The 17,502-nt window shown below is 53.3% G+C and overlaps 1 protein-coding gene across 2 annotated transcripts; it reads left to right on the forward strand.

Annotated features, from left to right (window-relative positions):
• Positions 1 to 186: 186 nt before the first annotated feature.
• mcm7 (minichromosome maintenance complex component 7) lies at positions 187 to 17,327 on the forward strand. Of its 2 annotated transcripts, none has more exons than XM_088628517.1 (15): positions 187 to 384; positions 7,370 to 7,449; positions 8,013 to 8,177; positions 8,273 to 8,397; positions 8,952 to 9,132; positions 9,673 to 9,810; positions 10,193 to 10,342; positions 10,444 to 10,558; positions 11,221 to 11,352; positions 11,458 to 11,541; positions 11,923 to 12,134; positions 12,230 to 12,495; positions 14,017 to 14,185; positions 16,141 to 16,250; positions 16,678 to 17,327. In XM_088628517.1, exons 1-15 carry the CDS (start codon positions 354 to 356, stop codon positions 16,883 to 16,885), a joined length of 2,166 nt encoding a protein of 721 aa, XP_088484643.1. In that variant the 5' UTR covers positions 187 to 353; the 3' UTR covers positions 16,886 to 17,327. The 2 variants fall into 2 exon arrangements, with proteins under 2 accessions (XP_088484643.1, XP_088484642.1); XM_088628516.1 differs by lacking the exon at positions 187 to 384 and adding an exon at positions 5,011 to 5,576.
• Positions 17,328 to 17,502: the final 175 nt, after the last annotated feature.

Raw genomic sequence — 17,502 nt, forward strand, 5'->3', positions numbered from 1 at the left:
ATCCCGTTTTTCTCTTTGTTACACCCATCTTCCCCCCCACTTCCGGCTTTGTTTTTAACATTTTTCGCGCCAGAGGCGGTTCCCGATTCTCTGATTGGCTGCCATCCTAGCTTCCAAGGCTTTCGCGCCACTCGCGAACCCTGCCTACGTCACTCAATTCCCGAGCGGTGATTGGCTGAGCGGGGAGCCGGACTGGCGCCAGTTTTCGCAGGGCTTTGGGAGACCGTGAGCCGTTCTGTACCGAGTCGCCCCGCGGCTGGACTCTTCGAGAAAGACACGCTATTTTCACAACGTATAATTAAACCATTTTCTTCTTGCCCGTTCCCGTGACTTCGCGTCGGGTTCCAGCAGCTATGCCTCCTAAGGACTACCAGGCGGAGAAGGGTGAGTTTCTGTGCCTTTGTGTGTAATGGGCTCGTTACTCGATAAGGCGCCGGTCCACCCGTGCACGGATCAGGCTGGTTTGAAAATATGGAGAATAAGCTCTGCTGTCAGCGTGCCCAGCGCCTGTCGGTACTTAAATAACTCGTCTTCAGGGTGCTCATTTGAAGTGTATGATGCGACACATCTCCAAGGCGCTGGGCAGTGGAGAGCGCCAGTCCGCCTCGGTGTTTAACATTAAACTACAGGGCTGGGCAGCTGTGTCTGTGTCCCGTTCAGCTGTAGGACTGTGAAAATGCCAGAGACGTTCGGGTGGCCGTGCTTGACGTGACGTTAGTGAAGCAACAGCTGTTGCACGAACTCCGTGTCGTGGCCGTGGGCTCCGCAGCGGCTCCCGGCTGCGACCCGGATGGAACTCGGAGACAAAGAGTTCAGCGCGAGGCGCACATGGCCGCGGGGGGAGGGGCGACCTTTAACCCCGGCGGACGCAGCGGACGGGCCCGCTGGGTTGCGGGAAGTGCCGACGGCTGGGCCTACGCGTTATACGGATGCCGGTCGTAGGCGATGTGTCCGTTTTCGTTTCCTTCTCGCCAGTTTGCGGAACGTTCTCGAAAGGGCGCCTGTAGGTCCTGTGATGGCTTCCTGTCCCGTCCCGTCCCGCTTGTACCCTGCACTGCTGAAGCCAGGCGGGACAGTACGTTCAGAGAGATGGGCTTTGTACAGGATGGGCCGCTGGCTGTGCAGTGTGCGCTCCGGGCAGCTGTGCTTCCTATTCCGGAGACTAGGAAGACAGAGACTCTTGCATCTTGAACAGGAAGTTCCAGTTCCTGCCTTCAGCATAGCTACGGCACAGCTCCTTGCCCAGCTGGTCGGTCTGTTTCAGATGCTGAAGGCGTGGCACGGGAACTTGCTGATTACAGCTTCGGTGTCCCAGGTTCGATTCTGGTTTGTTGGGGCCTGTCTGTGTGGAGTTTGCATGTTCTGTTTAGGTTCTTGAGTGTTGGCCAGGTGCTTCAGTTTCCTTCCAGCTCCCACAGAGATCTGAGCTGGCAGGCTCACTAGATCATCTGAACCATCCCAGGGGGAGATGTCAGAGGCAGTTCGTGCTGGGGACTCCAGTACTGGCTGCAAGACTACAGAGACACAGATCTAGTTCCAGGAGGCTTTCTGATCCGAATCAGTAGGTGATGATGGATCAGATGAGCCAAAATGTCTGTTTTTACTGCCATTCCACCCATGTGAAGAAATGGGAACCAGCTTCTCCACCTGGCGCTGGGGCAAACCCCTGAGTCTGGGTGCAGCAGGTGTCTGGTCACCCTTGTGCATGGCCATGCCTGTGTTCAGAGTTGCAGCAGGGAGGCAAAGGGCAGGGTTCATATGTGAAAGGTCACTGGGGGGTGAGGGGGTGGCAGGGGATTGGAGCACCTGACGGCAACTCTCCAACCGGGGGGGGGGGGACACGCAGACTCCATGCAGATGGGATTGGGCTGCACTAGAGCGCTGATCTGGCATCCGCACCCGATGGGGGAAGCTTTCCCCTGTAGTTGTGTTTGGGGTGCTGCTCAGGGCCTGCTGATCGCTGGCTCGTCAGTGCCCAGTGAGGGGGAAGGTTCTGTGGCGCTGGCTCCTGGACCTTGAGCTAGCGAGGCAGCACCAATGCCGATTTGCTGGCAGAGTGGCTTTCCAGGACAGGCTTGGAGGAATTTAGATTTCGGGATTGGGAGCATTTAAGGACGGGGCTGGCTTTGGAACTCTCTGACCTGTCACCTATCATGGGCTGTGCTGTGTGTGAGCTGATAGTACTGATGTCAATGTTATGAATGAGGACCTGTTAGAAACACCCCCCTGTCAGATCATGGGCCAACCCAGTCGGGCTCCGCTAGTGTTCTGTCCCGGGTTCGAACCAGCAACATCCAGGCCACAGGCCTCATCCTGTGTTTCAAGGATCCTGCTTGTTGTTTAAAAGTAATTTAACTGCTGATCTGCTCGACTCCTGCCTCAGACCAAAGGAACTGTGCAGGAGGACTGAACTGTTTCAGTTGCATTACTATGCAGGGCCCTGCTCAGCCTGCTGTGACCACTCCGCTATAGAGAGCACAGAGCTGCGACTCTTGTTTTCGGGTGTGGGGTGTGAGACTGGGGGACAGCTGTGGGCCTGGCCTGCAAACTCATTTCGGAACGGCTCTCAGCTACAGGTGTGAACTCATTCTTGATTTGATTGTAGCATTGAGCATCTTCCAGCTAAAGAGATCTGTCAAACCCGAAGGGCTGTGGACCCCTAGGCCTGCAGGAGGTACCACTGACTTAGGAGGACCCTTTAATCAGAAGAGGTAGCATACTGGGGTACCTCAAGAACAAATATTGATGCTCTGAGAAACTGAGGGTAAATGTATTTAAAGTCAGATATGCCCAAAAAGTATCCAAATATTTCACAAAAGGTTTGATGCATTTTTAACCTACTTTTATTTGTAGTAGAATAACAACACTTATTCTTGCACATCACTGTTGTTGATAAGATCTTTCTCTTTTTTTTCTCAGGACACGTAGTCTCGGACCCTCTCTGGTCCAGTGAGCTCAGTACATGTTTACCCAACCCAGATGAACTACAAAGTAGCTTGTATTTCATCTGAATGTATTTGCATTAACATTATTTTCACAAACTAGATCAGTCCCTTTCACATATTTACGCCCAATGACAGCACCACTGAACACCACAAGCTGAGAAATCATTACTGAATCTAGATTTCATCATATGTGAAGCAAAATGGAACAGGAGATTGTGAAATTGGTCATCTTGGGAGTTCCCTTCTTCCAGATGGAAAGATTGTTTTTATAAAAGAAATCCCAGAGGGCATGTATATTGACAGTTCAGTTAATGAGATTGTAGTCCGTTAGTGAAGTACAGTAGCCTTTTCTGGGTACAGAGCAGCAAAACATGAGTAAAATATTTAAAAAAACATTTAACTATACCGAATTACCTCAGATCTCTTCTCTTAGTTGATTAGATATTAAATAAAAAAGGACATTATTTTACAATATGTACATCTCACCAAAGGGCACATTGTTTATGGAAAGGTAAGAAAATAAGTTACATGACAATTCTTAAATTCTTATTCTGGACACCTCAAGTCAAGGTTGTTGGCTGAAGCTGTATGGGATTATTGAAAGTCATAAAACAGGACATCATTTTCTTTACTCTAGGATACATTTGCATGAATAGCTGAAAACTGTGTACATTATTGAACCTTGCAAATGATCATTATGCATTCCTCCTATTGCTATATCCAGTTTTCCTAAAAGCTAAACAGCAGAATTCTTTCCCAAGCCTGCTTACAGCGAACACAAGAGCTCCGTGTGTTTTCCTTGTTGAGAGAGTTTGTTCGCTTCACTTCATTGTGTCGCCCTCGGCTCCGGTTTCCACTCTCCTGCTTTCGGTCTCTGCGGGACTGAGCCCTCTCCCGTCTCCAGCCGCTTGGCTCGACTCGTCTTGCCTGCCTGACGGACCTGAGAGACCGAGCGAATCGACCTTCCGAACCATCTGCACGGGTACATCCGCGGGTGTGGGGGGTGCCGCGCCGCGCCTTGCTGGGGTTCGGGACAGGTGAGGGGGTGGAGGCAGGCTTCTTCAGGCCCTGCCCAGGCTGAAGGCTGCCTCCTCACTACCGCTCTCCACTTCACTGGCAGCTGCAGCTGCGAGAGGGGTGGGAGCAGGCAGCTGGGTAGACTGGGAGACCCCAGCACAGGTGCTCTGTGACCCCTCTTCCAGTTGATTCATGTGATGAGACCAAGTTTTCAGCTCAGAGCTTTGTAATGTCCCTGCCTTGAGAGCGAGCATTCCTGGTGCTGGAGGCAGGTCTAATGTCTGAGTCTAACACCAGCGCATGTGCTGGACTGTACTCTGGGGGCTCCCTGGTCCTGGGGTCCCCCAAACCTGCAGCTCAGCTCCTTCCCCGACCCCCGGCCCACACTGGGCTCCTTCTCGGAGGCTGGAGATTTTAACCGCATTAACTTTGTTAATGGCTGGATGGCGCCTTACTGCATTTAGGAAACTTACTACGTTTAGGAATGAACCAGAAAGAAATCAAATTAAACTTTTGTTGAGTCTATTCATTATAGGTCTCCGTTATTTAATTGAGTTAGGGTTAATTGGAGCTCTTGGATTTGTGCTTTATCGTCTTGGAGACCGCCTTTCAACAACCGAGTTTCTTACGCAATCTGAACGAGCCTTTCGACTAGGAAGCGGAGAGATTCTGGAGACAGGTGGAGTGGGCAGGTGTGTCGTGCTCCAGCTGCCTCTCTGCAGCGGCGGGGTCGCGTCTCGGCCGCTGCTTTTGTTTCCTGGTGGAGAACCGCGCCAGGCGCGCGCGACCCCTGCTACGCGGCCCCACCTCCAGGAGTCTGGCGTGCGCGCGCGCGACGCTCGAGAGCAGCTGCGCCTCTGACGTCATGCGTCGGGGCTCTTGGCGGGTGATGACGCGCTCGCTGTCGTGAAAGGCTCAGCACGCAGAGCGGCCACATCCGCCCGGAGTGGAGCAGGGGTTTGTAGTGCAGTGTGCGTGCGCGTAAGGGTGTGATTCTCCTGCGAACTTGATTTTTCTTTCCCGGATTACGTGGCGCGAAGGGTCGGGGTGAGGCGAGGGAGGCCTGAGACGCGGGGGTGGTGGTCGTGGTTGGGGTGATGTTTTCTTGGATGAAGCGGGGAGCGGGCACTATTTGACGCGCGGAGGGATCGCGGAAGCCCCGCAGGGGGTGGCGAGGCCGAGCAGCCATGTGCTTCTTTGTTTACAAAAGCAGGAGTGAGGAGACGGCGGCGCGGCGTGGGGAGCAGCGCCGGGAAGGAGCCCCGAGTCGCGGCGAGAGCTCGGTGCCACGGGGCCGCCCTTGTCCCCGGCCGGCCGGCTGGGCGGGCGGAGGAAGCGCGGCGAGGGAGGTGCCGGGCAGCCGGGCTCCGTGCGGCGGGCGTGGGGTGGTTTGCGAGTCCGGCGACCGCGCTCCTGATGAAGCTGCAATGTCTGAGGTCCGCGTGTGTGTTTGTCCCGGTGTTGGTGGGCTCTCTTCCCTCCCCGATCCGAGTTCGGGCTCAGTTTTAAAGACGGAAGAACGGCCGTGGATTGGAGTTCGTGGGCGCCATGTGCGGCACTGTTTACTAGTGGACGTCGACTCCCTCTCCAACAAAGAGATCAGCGCGGTCACGGGTGGGGAGGTCCTCGCTGTCCCTGCGTGTGGGTGTTTTTTTTTTGTTCCGCGGGCGAGCTCTGTTGAAAGCTGCCGTTGCGGGATTGTCTTTGGGAGTCTAGTTGGGCTGTTTTAAAACCGAAAGTGAAATGAACGGGTGAAAGAGCTGCGCGTGGGTGGCTTCTCGTGGTAAATTTCCATTGGTAGTGATGGTGGGGGTCTTCTGGAGACGCGCAGTGGAGCTTTAAGATTGTGAGGGTGTGTATCCGAGGCTTCGCTGAATTATTTCGTCCGGGGGATAATCTGAGACTCGACATTTTTGACAGGCGGGCTGTGTTGTTGACATTTTAATTATGAATAAATACTGTTTAAACTAGTGTTTATGTTGCCGTGCTTCAATGCACGGCGCCGTTCACGTTTGTACTACTCTAGAGTAGTTAATAGGCAGTCTTGTAACTTTTCTGTGGACTTGTTCATATGGAAACCTGCCTATGTAGATCTTATTTTCAGAAAAACTTGTGCCGCGAACGCGTTGTATTTTAGTGGACATTGTAATTTGTCCACGCAGAAAACTTAAATCCAGGTCTGTAATATTAAAAAGATGTGTGACTCCACTGCATGTAAGGGATAATTTTCCGGGGCGCGCAGAGGAGCAGTCTCTTGAGTTTGTGAACTGAATGTCCGTGATTTCGGCTCAGTGGGAGCTGGGAGCAGCGGTAGCGCTGTAGAGTGGAGTGTCACGGGGGGGGGAGGGGAGGTCACGTGCTCTTGGTTTTGTTTACAGCTGGAGCGGTGCGCGGATTGGCTGTCACTCAAGGCCGACTGCGCCTGCACGAGCCGCTTCCACGCGTGTACCCCGTGGCTCCTCTGCGCGGTTTCCCGATGTTGCGTTGTCAGCATGCGTTTCGCCGCCGCCGCCGCTCTGTGTCGTGTGCGATAGCTGTTGTGTTTTGTGAGTTGAGAGCTGTGCTTTCGGCAGCACTGCTGTGATGAGTTTGCCTGTCTAGGCTGTCCAACTGCCCAGCATGGTGTCATGATTTAGGGAGGCGTATGTGGTTAGCATGGGTGTCCTCGAGCTGTGAATGCTGGACCCTCTCTGGAGCCAGCAGGGTTGGAATGTCAGAAAGCAATGGCTCGTGAGCTCTGCCAGCCCGATCGGACAGTTCTGGGGGGCTCCTGTGCGTGGAGCCAGCGAGTGTCTGCAGTGTGGGCTGGAGAAGCCTGGCCTGCTGTGGGCTGGTCCCGTCGCCTGACACCAGATTAGTGGTCTTCAAGATTAAAGGCTTAGAAAGCTGTTCGGAGCCCTGCTGGAGGAGAGGCCGCTGGTGGCGGGGGGAGCTGGGCCTGGTCCTCTGCGTCCCTGTGGAGGACCTGTAGATCCAATAGAGGCGTTCAGAGCTGTGCCGCACGGGTGTATAGTGATGCCAGAACATGTTAGTGTGCCCCAGCTGTGTGGTGTGGCTTCAGTGTCTCTCCTTCGCACTGACCCCGCTCTCTCTGTCTGCTTCTTTAACCTCTGCAGCAGTGCTAGAAAATCCCTTTTGGCTGGGACACAGGGTAACACTCTTCCAAAATCACCCCCAAGAGTTCAGATCTGCCCCTGCCTCTAACCCACAGTTAGTTTTCCAGCCCTGAAGTCCTGCCTCTGGTGAGACAGGGTTTTCAGAAACTACTGTGAACTTCGAATTTGAGTTCTGATGCTGTTATGCAAGGCCTGAGGCCACGCCTGCTGCTTTCTGTTTTCAGTCCTGCCAGACAAGTGTCATGATTGCATTTAAATGCATTTTAAGGGTTGTGTCTTGTCTTCCTCCAGAGAAGTGCAGGAAGTTCCTGCAGGAGTTCTACACTGAGGATGACGCTGGGAAGAAGGTCTTCAAGTACGGCGTTCAGCTGGTGAGGGCTCGGGGCATGGGGATGGGTGTGGACGTCCACGGCATGCTGTACAGCTAATCAGGATTAGCTGTTGGAGCGCGTGAACTGTGTCTCATCTGCTTAGTCTGGGGCTCCCCCTACCTGCACTGGCAGCCCTGTGTCCCATCTGCTTAGGTTGGGGTTCCCCCTACTTGCACTGGAGCGTTGCCTGAGTGGAGTTGTCTCCTGTGACCTTTACGTGCTCTGCTTTGGTCATCAGAAATGTGTTTAAATTTGACAGCCGTGAGATCCACAGCTTATTTACCTGGAGTTGGGGAGGAGGCAGTCCAGAGCCCCCCAGAGGCTTCCTTTCCCCAACTGGGGTTTTTTCTCCTCTCCCCTTTGCCCACATGATCTGCAGAACTTGTTGAGTACAATTGAACTGCAGTTGAACAGTTTTTCTAATGGAGGAAGCAGCAGTGCGTTACTTCCCCTTGATCTGGAAGCATGTTCGGTGCTTGCTGTGTGGTGTGGCGTGTGTTTGGAGCAGTCCTGCCTGTGTGTGCCTCAGTGCCCCCTGTCCTTTTCTCTCCCTCCCTCTCCAGGTGTCGGTGGCTCACAGGGAGCAGGTGTCCCTGGTGATCGACCTGGACGATGTCGGGGAGGAGGACCCCGAGCTGGTGGAGAGCGTGTGCGAGAACACGCGCCGCTACGCCGGCCTGTTTGCCGACGCCGTGCACGAGCTGTTGCCCGAGTACCGGGAGAGAGAGGTGAGGTCCTGTGTCTGCCCTCAGTGAGATGTGTGTGCGGGATGGGGGGAGCCGGCCTGAGTGGCCTAGTGAGCTGACCGCCCCTCTCTCTACAGCATGTGGCCAAGGACTCCTTGGACGTCTACATCGAGCACCGGCTGCTCATGGAGCAGAGAGGTCGTGACCCCAGCGACACCCGTGACTCCCGGAACCAGTACCCGCCTGAGCTGATGAGAAGATTGTAAGTCTCCGTCCTCCCGTTCTCCCCCGTAGTGCTCTGTAGTGCGCCCCCAACCTCTCTCCCCCTCTCAACGAGGAAGCCTCTTGCCTCTCGTCTCTCTCAAAGTCAAAGAGCTTTACTGGCACGACTGATGAGGGAGTGTTGCCAAGGCAGAAAATTAACAGGTTATTTGACACATACAGACATCACATTATTAAAAGCATTTTGAGAGGTTGATTCTTACTGAGGCTATTACAGGAGATCTAACACTGACTGCAGCTCTTCTGGGTTTCCATTTGAAGCTGATCTGATTGGGGAAGTGAGAGAGTTCTGGTATTAGATTATGTTTAGGGAAGAATGTTTGTATGTTCTCTCTGTGTTTGCATGGGTTTCCCCCCACTGTCTAAGGACATGCTGGTTACAATAGGCTCCTGTACAGGTGACCTTGGTGTGAGTGTGTGTCTGTGTGTGCCCTGTTCTGCACTGGCCTCCCATCCAGGGTGTACACTGCCTTCCACCTATAGCTTGCCTGGATTGCTCCAGCTCCTCCACGTCTCTTTCTGTCCCTCCCTCAGCGAGGTGTACTTCAAGCCCCCCAGCACGATGAAACCAAGAGGGGTGCGCGATGTGAAGGCCGACAGCATCGGGAAGCTGGTGACGGTGCGCGGGATAGTGACCCGGACGACGGAGGTCAAGCCCATGATGGTGGTCGCCACCTACACCTGTGACCAGTGTGGCGCAGAGACGTACCAACCGGTGAGACTGGAGAGGGGAGTGGGGGAGCATACCACTGTGGTGCTGGGGGGAGGGATCTGTTAATCAGTCCATTTAGGACTGAAACTAGGAGGTTGTTTTCAATCGAGATAGGAGAGTTTAGTTTGACTTGCCCACAACGTGCCCGCTGGCTTTAGAGTGTTGAGAATGACAAAATGAGTGTGAGGGGCCATGTGGTTTTGACAGGTTGTGGCGTTTCTGCTGCATAGAGGAGGGTTTCAGCATCACAGCGCTGGTTTTACAGAGCCAGGTCTTTCCGCTAAATCACTCGTGCAGAAGCAGTACACCACAGCCAGGCGGCAATCCCTCCAGTTTCTCACATATGTGATGCAATGAATGTTTCTGCATGATAGTGCAGAAGCAACTAAGCTTCACCAAAACACTTCTAATTGTTTAGTCTGAGGACTGCATGAGTTTTCCTTGGTTTGGTCAACGCTGAGGGATTCTGTGCTGGACGCTGGACACCGATGTGTCCCCGTTAACTCGGAGAGTAATGATTTGTGTGTCCGTTTTCTCTCTCAGATCCAGTCCTCCTCCTTCATGCCGATCATCATGTGCCCCAGTCAGGACTGTGTCACCAACAAGTCAGGAGGGCGGCTTTACCTACAGACTCGTGGGTCAAAGTTCATCAAGTTCCAGGAGCTCAGGATTCAGGAGCATGTGAGTTGTTCACAGTTCACAAAAGATACCTCTGCCACCGTGGAGTTTTGGTGCAATACAGTAGCCTGACTCTTGAAGTGCAGCATTAATGTACTGTAGTGTTTAGTGTGTCTATATTAACCTCTCCCAGTGCATTGTTAATGTACTGGAGAGTCCAGTCAGTCAGTGTGTCTGTATTAACCCCTCTCTCTTGGTGCAGTGTTAATGTACTGTAGAGTCCAGTCAGTGTGTCTGTATTAACCCCTCTCTCTTAGTGCAGTGTTAATGTACTGCAGTGTCCAGTCAGTGTGTCTGTATTAACTCCTCTCTCTCAGTGCAGTGTTAATGTACTGGAGTGTCCAGTCAGTCAGTGTGTCTGTATTAACCCCTCTCTTGCCAACAGAGTGACCAGGTGCCGGTGGGGAACATCCCGCGCAGCATGACGGTGTTTGTGCGCGGTGAGAACACTCGGCTGGCCCAGCCCGGGGACCATGTGGCCATCTCTGGCATCTTCCTGCCCCAGCTGAAGAGCGGCTTCAGGCAGGCCGTGCAGGTCAGTTCCACAGGCTGGGTCCCTCTCGTGTGGTGCAGCAGCTGCTGTCTCCCCCGCAAAACCTTAACTGCCGTGACTGAAGGCCCCTCCCTGTCTCTCAGGGCCTGCTGTCAGAGACGTACCTGGAGGCCCACAGGATCGTCATGATGAACAAGACCGAGGACGACGAGCTGGGCACTGAGGAGCTTAGCGAGGAGGAGCTGCGACAGATCACAGGTGCAGTAGGGGTCCATACTTTTAATTTCTGCAGTGCTGTATTGTCCTGGTTTCTGTGCGGTATGTCCCCATACTAGCATGGTTAACATACCTCTTTGCCAGGCTTTGTGCATCTTAGTGCCGGAATGGTTCTCAGTGCTCTCCCCTGTTCCCTGAGCTACTCGTGAAGGGTGCTTTCCAAAATCGGATTCAGAGCTCATGTGCCGGTACACATCTGGGTCCCAGAGGACGGGGTCCAGTGTGTGGTGGAGGGAAAATTATATATAATCAAGTTTATTAAGCCTTTAAAGGAGGCTTCATGATGCACTTTACAGAACAACAACAAAAAATACACAAGATATGTACAAGAAAATGCACAATGGTAGGAGACGGTAGAGGGGGGTACTGAATACGGTAGGGGTAAATAACAGAACCTGTTAAGTAAAGGTTTTATATCTAGTTATGAAGGAGTATAGAGAAGGTGACTCTGATTTCCTTAGGGATAGAATTCCAGAGCTTTGGGGCATCACAGCAGAAGGCCCTGTCACCCATAGGGGCTTGGGGGACAGACAGCAGACCAGTTTTAGAAAAGCGACATGGAAAGTAGGACGATAGTAACTCGGGCGAAGCCATGCAGAGCCTTGTATGCGATTTGCTGACCAGGACTTGTCCCTCCCTTCCAGAGGAGGATTTCTACGAGAAGCTGGCCGCCTCCATCGCCCCTGAGATCTACGGCCACGAAGACGTCAAGAAGGCCCTGCTGCTGCTACTGGTGGGCGGGGTGGAGCAGGCGCCCCGCGGCATGAAGATCAGGGGTGAGCTGGGGGGGCGAGGGCGCTGTATTTGTGACACGTACTTAGTGGAAGACTGTGGGGGAGACTGAGGGATTCTGTGTAACAGTGTGTGTCCTCCATCCTCAGGGACCATTAACATCTGCCTGATGGGCGATCCCGGAGTGGCCAAGTCCCAGCTGCTGTCCTACATTGACCGGCTGGCCCCGCGCAGTGAGTATAGACCGGCCACCCCCTGTGAACCCCACACTCCCAATTCTCTCTCCTTCAGCCCTTGCTCAAGCTCCTGCTATTAGAATCATTACAGATGTGTAGAACCAAAGCTTGTATCTAAAGCTGCTAAGGTTCTAGACATTGACAGTGCCGGGTATTTTACTGAAGCCGTCAAGGAGCTCCTTGCTCAAGGGTACAGCAGCTGTGCCTCGCCCAGGATTTGAACCCCGCAGCACCCTATAGCTGGAAGTTCAGGTCCTTAGCAGCTGCTCCACACTAATGTTTGGGGGTGTTAAGTTCTCTGTCCTGACCCCCACCCCTTTTAAATTCCTCGTTCTTCCCCAAACTCACCCTCCAGTCTCTCTCCGCTCTCTGCCCCAGGTCAGTACACCACAGGTCGCGGCTCCTCCGGGGTGGGGCTGACGGCGGCAGTGATGCGGGACCCGCTGACGGGCGAGCTGACCCTGGAGGGCGGGGCGCTGGTGCTGGCGGACCAGGGCGTGTGCTGCATCGATGAGTTCGACAAAATGATGGACGCCGACCGCACCGCCATCCACGAGGTGATGGAGCAGCAGACCATCTCCATCGCCAAGGTGCGTGTCACTCACCTGCCCCTGGGGCGCTGCCCTGCCCCCACCGGTCTCTCCCGCCCGCCCGCTGGCTGAGCTGCCTTTTCTCTCCGTGCCAGGCGGGCATCATGACCTCCCTGAACGCGCGCTGCTCCATCCTGGCGGCAGCAAACCCCGCGTACGGCCGCTACAACCCCCGCAAGACGGTGGAGCAGAACATCCAGCTGCCGGCGGCCCTGCTGTCGCGCTTCGACCTGCTGTGGCTGATCCAGGACCGGCCCGACCGCGAGGGCGACCTGCGGCTGGCCCAGCACATCACCTACGTGCACCAGCACTGCCGCCAGCCCCCCTCCCACTTCACCCCCATCGAAATGAAGCTCATGAGGTGAGGCTGGGGGAGTGGGGCAGAACCTATTGGGGCACGGCGCACCGAAGCCGAATTCACTCGCACACAGCTTTCCAGGCCAGCGGCCTCGGTTTCCTTACAAAGCCACCCAACGAACATGACCTGTGCTGCTTGCGGTCCTGGCCAGGGCCACAGATGTAGCGGGGAAGCAGCAGTAACTTGATAGACTTCAAATAACAGACGGAGTCGAACAGTCCAAATGCTCAACTGCTACAGCTGGCAGACATCTGTACGAAACAGTGCGGAAGGCCAATATAATCATGGATTGCCATGACCAATGCTAACGGGGCATCGATTTTGATATCTAGTACAGCTATTAATCTGCTCAGTATCCATTTACTTGCTGCTAATCCAACTTTATATATTTTAGACTGAGGATTATTTAAGGCTTCTAACTTGTTTTTCCATCTTGTACATGTGTGTTTTTTTTTTTTGTTAATGGATCCATGTCTTGTGAACTGTATTCTCTATTGTTATGTCTTTTTCCTGCAAAGCAAACTTCCCATCTAGGACAGTAAATCATGCAAATAAGCAGTATAGGAACAAGTAATAGGTTTATTCCATGCTGATAAAAAGAAGAAAGAAAACACAACTTTCAGCCGAGGAGCTTGGCACAGGACCGGCACCAGGGGAAAAATCTGTAGGGAAGTGTGTGGAAGTTTGAGGGGGGTGGCGATATTTCTGTTGAAACAGAGCCGTTGCAACTACCCAAGTGAAATCTCTCAACCGTGCCACTGATTAGTGCTTCGTGATAGAAGATAACGACAAGCAATCAGATATTTAGCAATGAAGTACAGTTTCACGTTCATCAGCACTCTCGCGGTTATTATTGCCTGGAGCGACAGATTAAGTGTTCATTTTTGCAGCTACAACGATGGTAACGAGGTCCTGAATTGTTAAGAAAAAATAGTTGTAAAACAAACAGAAAGCACAAAATTCTATAACTACAGTCCTGGTTATATAATGATTGTAAGGTATAAGGATAAACTACTGCACGGAATCGGTCCACCTGAGCAAACAAGATCGTAATAATGTTGACATCCAATAATGTAGAAGCTATGTAATAGGTGCCGTTTCCTGAATGAATAGCCCTCAGGCGCATCAAGCAGTCTGATGTAGTAACTGTGGATTTGGGGTTAGTGTCGTTATCTGACCATTGACAAAGTACAACTATTTTTTAGGGTGGAAGTTAAGCGAAAGTGTTCAAAAATCCTTTTGCCCAAAACTGAGGGGGCGGGGCAGTTCAGTTGAGGGGGCGACGTCCCGTGGTGCCGGGTCTGGTGTAGCAGTAAGTGCCAATAACGTTTCTTGGGGAAATGAGATGTTCAGCTCTGCTCCCTTAGGGGGGCAGGACCAGGTGTTGGGTCAGCAGGTCTCCAGTGTTAACTCCTGGGCATCAGGTCTCTCTACCAGTCGCCTATGGAGTGGTGGTAGGGGCAGCAGGTCCTCAGTGTGGACTCCAGAGTGTCAGCTCTCTCTTGCTCTCTCTCTCTCTGCTAGGCGCTACATCGCCCTGTGTAAGAAGAAGCAGCCTGTGGTGCCCGAGGCGCTGGCAGACTACATCACGGCCGCCTACGTGGAGATGAGGAAGGAGGCGCGCACCAACAAGGACATGACCTTCACCTCTGCCCGCACACTGCTGTCCATCCTCCGCCTGTCCACTGCACTGGTAAGACGTGCCTCTGTGCCGGTCAGACCATGCAGCCCAAGCACAGGTCTGGTGCACTGAAGCTTGTCGGTGAGGTCCAAGTATCTACAGCAGCCGAGCACTGGCCTGAGGGGTCCTCGCTGTGCTAAAGTGCTTACAGTGCAGGTAGTTCCTCTGTTCAGCCTACCGCAGTGTGAGCACTTCTTGCACAGCAGGGCCAAGACGCAGGTTCGCGCGGCAGCCTTCAGAGGAGAACGGCCCCTGGGTGCCCAAAGTGCTGTTTGTGCAGGTAGCTAACCTGAGAGCCTACTGCAAAACCAGCACTTCCCGACACACAGAGGCACTGCACTTCTCCTGAGAAGCCACTGGTGGGCGCCAGACGACACAAAACAAGCTGTTCACACAAGGGTTAGGAGAAGCTCTGCTTAAGCCTCAGAGTTACTTGATCAAATGAGAGCTGCTGCTTAGGACTTGATGCACCTTTTCTAAGAAGATGGCTAATTTGTGTTAATATAATTCCCGTTTATTAAGGGGAACAGGTTGTCTTGCCTGGGGCGAACTGGCACTCCCCTGTTAGGTGCTGTGTCTCCCTGTGTGCTGTGCGTGGCAGCCTCCCTGTCCTCGACCCGCGTGCTGCCTGGACTCTGCTGCAGGCTCTCCCTCTCTCTCTTGCCCTGCGGGTCCCAGTCAGCTTTGCAGGGTTGCAGTCAGCCTGTGCCTGTCAGTGCCGCTGTGCAAACCCATGCAAAACTGACTGTGGCTGGTGCCGCCTCCTCTCGCCTGCTGCCAGGCTGTGGTCAGACCCCGGCCGCCATCCAGTGCTGCTTCTGAGACGCCAAGAAGCCGTCCTTGAAGAAATTCGTATCCCAGCAGGACTGCTCTTGCAGGTGGGCAGGTCCTTCTGTCCTGGTGCAGGCAGTAGAGTTTATATGGCTGCAGAACGCACTTGCTCACTGCGCACGTGTGCCGTGTTCACTTGTTAAATAGCGAGCAGATAGGCTTGTTGATTGAGTTGATCTGTTCCTTGGGATGTCCTGGCACTGAGTGATAGTGATGATCCATGTAAACACCAGGCATGCAGTGTAAAAAAAACACAAACAGCAGAAAATACGTTCCTGCCCGAGTAAAAATTATCATCTGTTTCCTGTTAAAATAATGTCTGAGAGAGAAATATTCCAAAGGATGAGATGCTTTGCATCCAAGTCCTGGAAGTTATTTTTGTGAGGCCGGGTCACACCCTGCATCTGCAGAGTTGTTTGGGCTGCAGCAAAAGCAGGAATTCCAGCCTCCTGTGCTCACAGAGAGAAGGGAGTGGAGGTTAATACACAGATCACTCCTGCTTTGCCCTTGACCTGATGGAAGGCTGGCCACCTGTGGGGAAGTTGGGGGGGGGGCATTACATTGTCGCACTTGCTGGTTTGCACAGTGGAAACATGATGTGGGGAGCAATTCCATCTTTGCAGCAGGTGAACAGGCCTCCTGAGGTCCTTTCAGCCAATGGCATAGGTAGTAGATATTGGCTGATGGTAGTTCAGCCAATCTGGGACTAGCCAGTGTTGAGAGGCGGAGACTTGGGCAATTGCCGGCAATCCCAGAGGGCATTGCACTTGTCTCGGTCTGACAGTGCTGGCACTGCGCGGCAGCGGCTGAGCATGACGAGGGCCACAGAGGTCCCACTGCGCTCTGCTTTGGAGGGATTTTTCAAATTTCAGAAACAGTGTTTTGTATCAAGGAAGTGTCCTCTCTCTGCAATGCTGGACTTGAGAAGGAAAAGTATTCATCAGCTGTTAGAGAGCTGCTCTTCCAAATGGGAGAAAACTCAGGGGGAAATCTAGGTTTATTGCTAGAGGTGGTGGAAATGCTGCAGTTTCCTGTGCCTGGCTATAATGCTGCCTGTACTGAGATGGGTAACAAGAGGGAGAGCAGTGCTCCAACACCCTGCTGACCTCTGCTCTGTCCCGCCCCCTGGCCCTCAGGCTCGCCTGCGATTGGTGGACACCGTGGAGAAGGAGGATGTGAACGAGGCCATGCGTCTGATGGAGATGTCCAAGGACTCGCTGCAAGCAGAGAAGAACCAGAGCACAAGGTAACTCAGCTCCGCTCTGCAACGCTGTCGTACGGACAGCGCAGGGGTACTCCAGGCAGGTTAACTGGGAATGTTCAGTCAGAAGCTGCAGATCACATTCATCTGGACTAGTGAGGCCTTTTACTGGGACAGTCAAGTAGTTTAAAGTAGTTCAGAAAACAAGAGGGATGTGTAGTTCTCCTAGAACCAAGATTGTGACTAAAGTCTGTAGCTCATATCAGCTTTGTATTGTAGTGTCTGTATTAACTCTCAGTGCAGTGGTAATGGACTGTAGTGTCCAGTGTGTCTGTTAACCCCTCTCTCTTTCAGTGCAGTGGTAATGGACTATAGTGTCCAGTGTGTCTGTATTAACCCCTCTCTCTCTCAGTGCAGTGGTAATGGACTGTAGTGTTCAGTGTGTCTGTATTAACCCCTCTCTCTCCCTCAGAGCCCAGCGGCCGGCGGACGTGATCTTCGCTGCGCTCAGAGAGATGGTCCCGGAGAAGGGGGTGCGCAGCGTGCGGTTTGCGGATGCCCTGCAGCGCTGCGTGTCGAAGGGCTTCACTCCTGTGCAGTTCGAGTCTGCGCTGGAGGAGTACGAGGAGCTCAATGTGTGGCAGGTCAACCAGGCTCGCACCCGCATCACCTTTGTGTAGACTCCTGCAAGCTGGCCAGCGCCTTAGAGTGGAGGACTTTCTTCGCGGCTCTGCGGCCCAGAGCGAGCACACTGCACCAGAACTGTCTCTTCATAGATCACGGCCCCAGCAGGCCTGTAGCTGACCGGTGCTTCACCTCGGCCCCTGCAGCTCAGACTGTGAGAGGCCAGACTTGTACATACGTGATAATCAGTCTTTGTTAGGCATGTTTTTCTTGTGTAAATGGAACTTTGGCTTCTTTGAGAAGGTGTCTTTACTATAACCTCTGCAGCATGTTTTTAATATTTAGGTAAAAGATCAGATTCTCTCCTGAGCGCCCCCTGCTGCCAGGCTGTGACAGCGCTCCTGCCCAGCAGTTCCAGGGGCAGGTGCTTCTCCCTGTACTTTGTTTAAATGCTCCCCTTCCTGCTTTACACTTTTCAATAAAGGCCAGTTTATTTTTCCTTTTCTCCTGATATTGTGCGATCGGGTAATGAGCTTTGCCTTCTCGTCGTCTTCATCCTCTGTCAGTCTTGCAGACTGGTGTTGGGTTGTTCTGCCGAAGCTCAAGTCGGCCTGCTCAGTGCAGACCTGCAGGTGCTGCGTTGGGCTGCGCAGTGATGGGCAGCTGTTCTTTG

The sequence above is a fragment of the Lepisosteus platostomus genome, chromosome 4 (assembly GCF_059453375.1).
Source record: "Lepisosteus platostomus isolate fLepPlt1 chromosome 4, fLepPlt1.hap1, whole genome shotgun sequence".
NCBI lineage: Eukaryota > Metazoa > Chordata > Actinopteri > Semionotiformes > Lepisosteidae > Lepisosteus > Lepisosteus platostomus.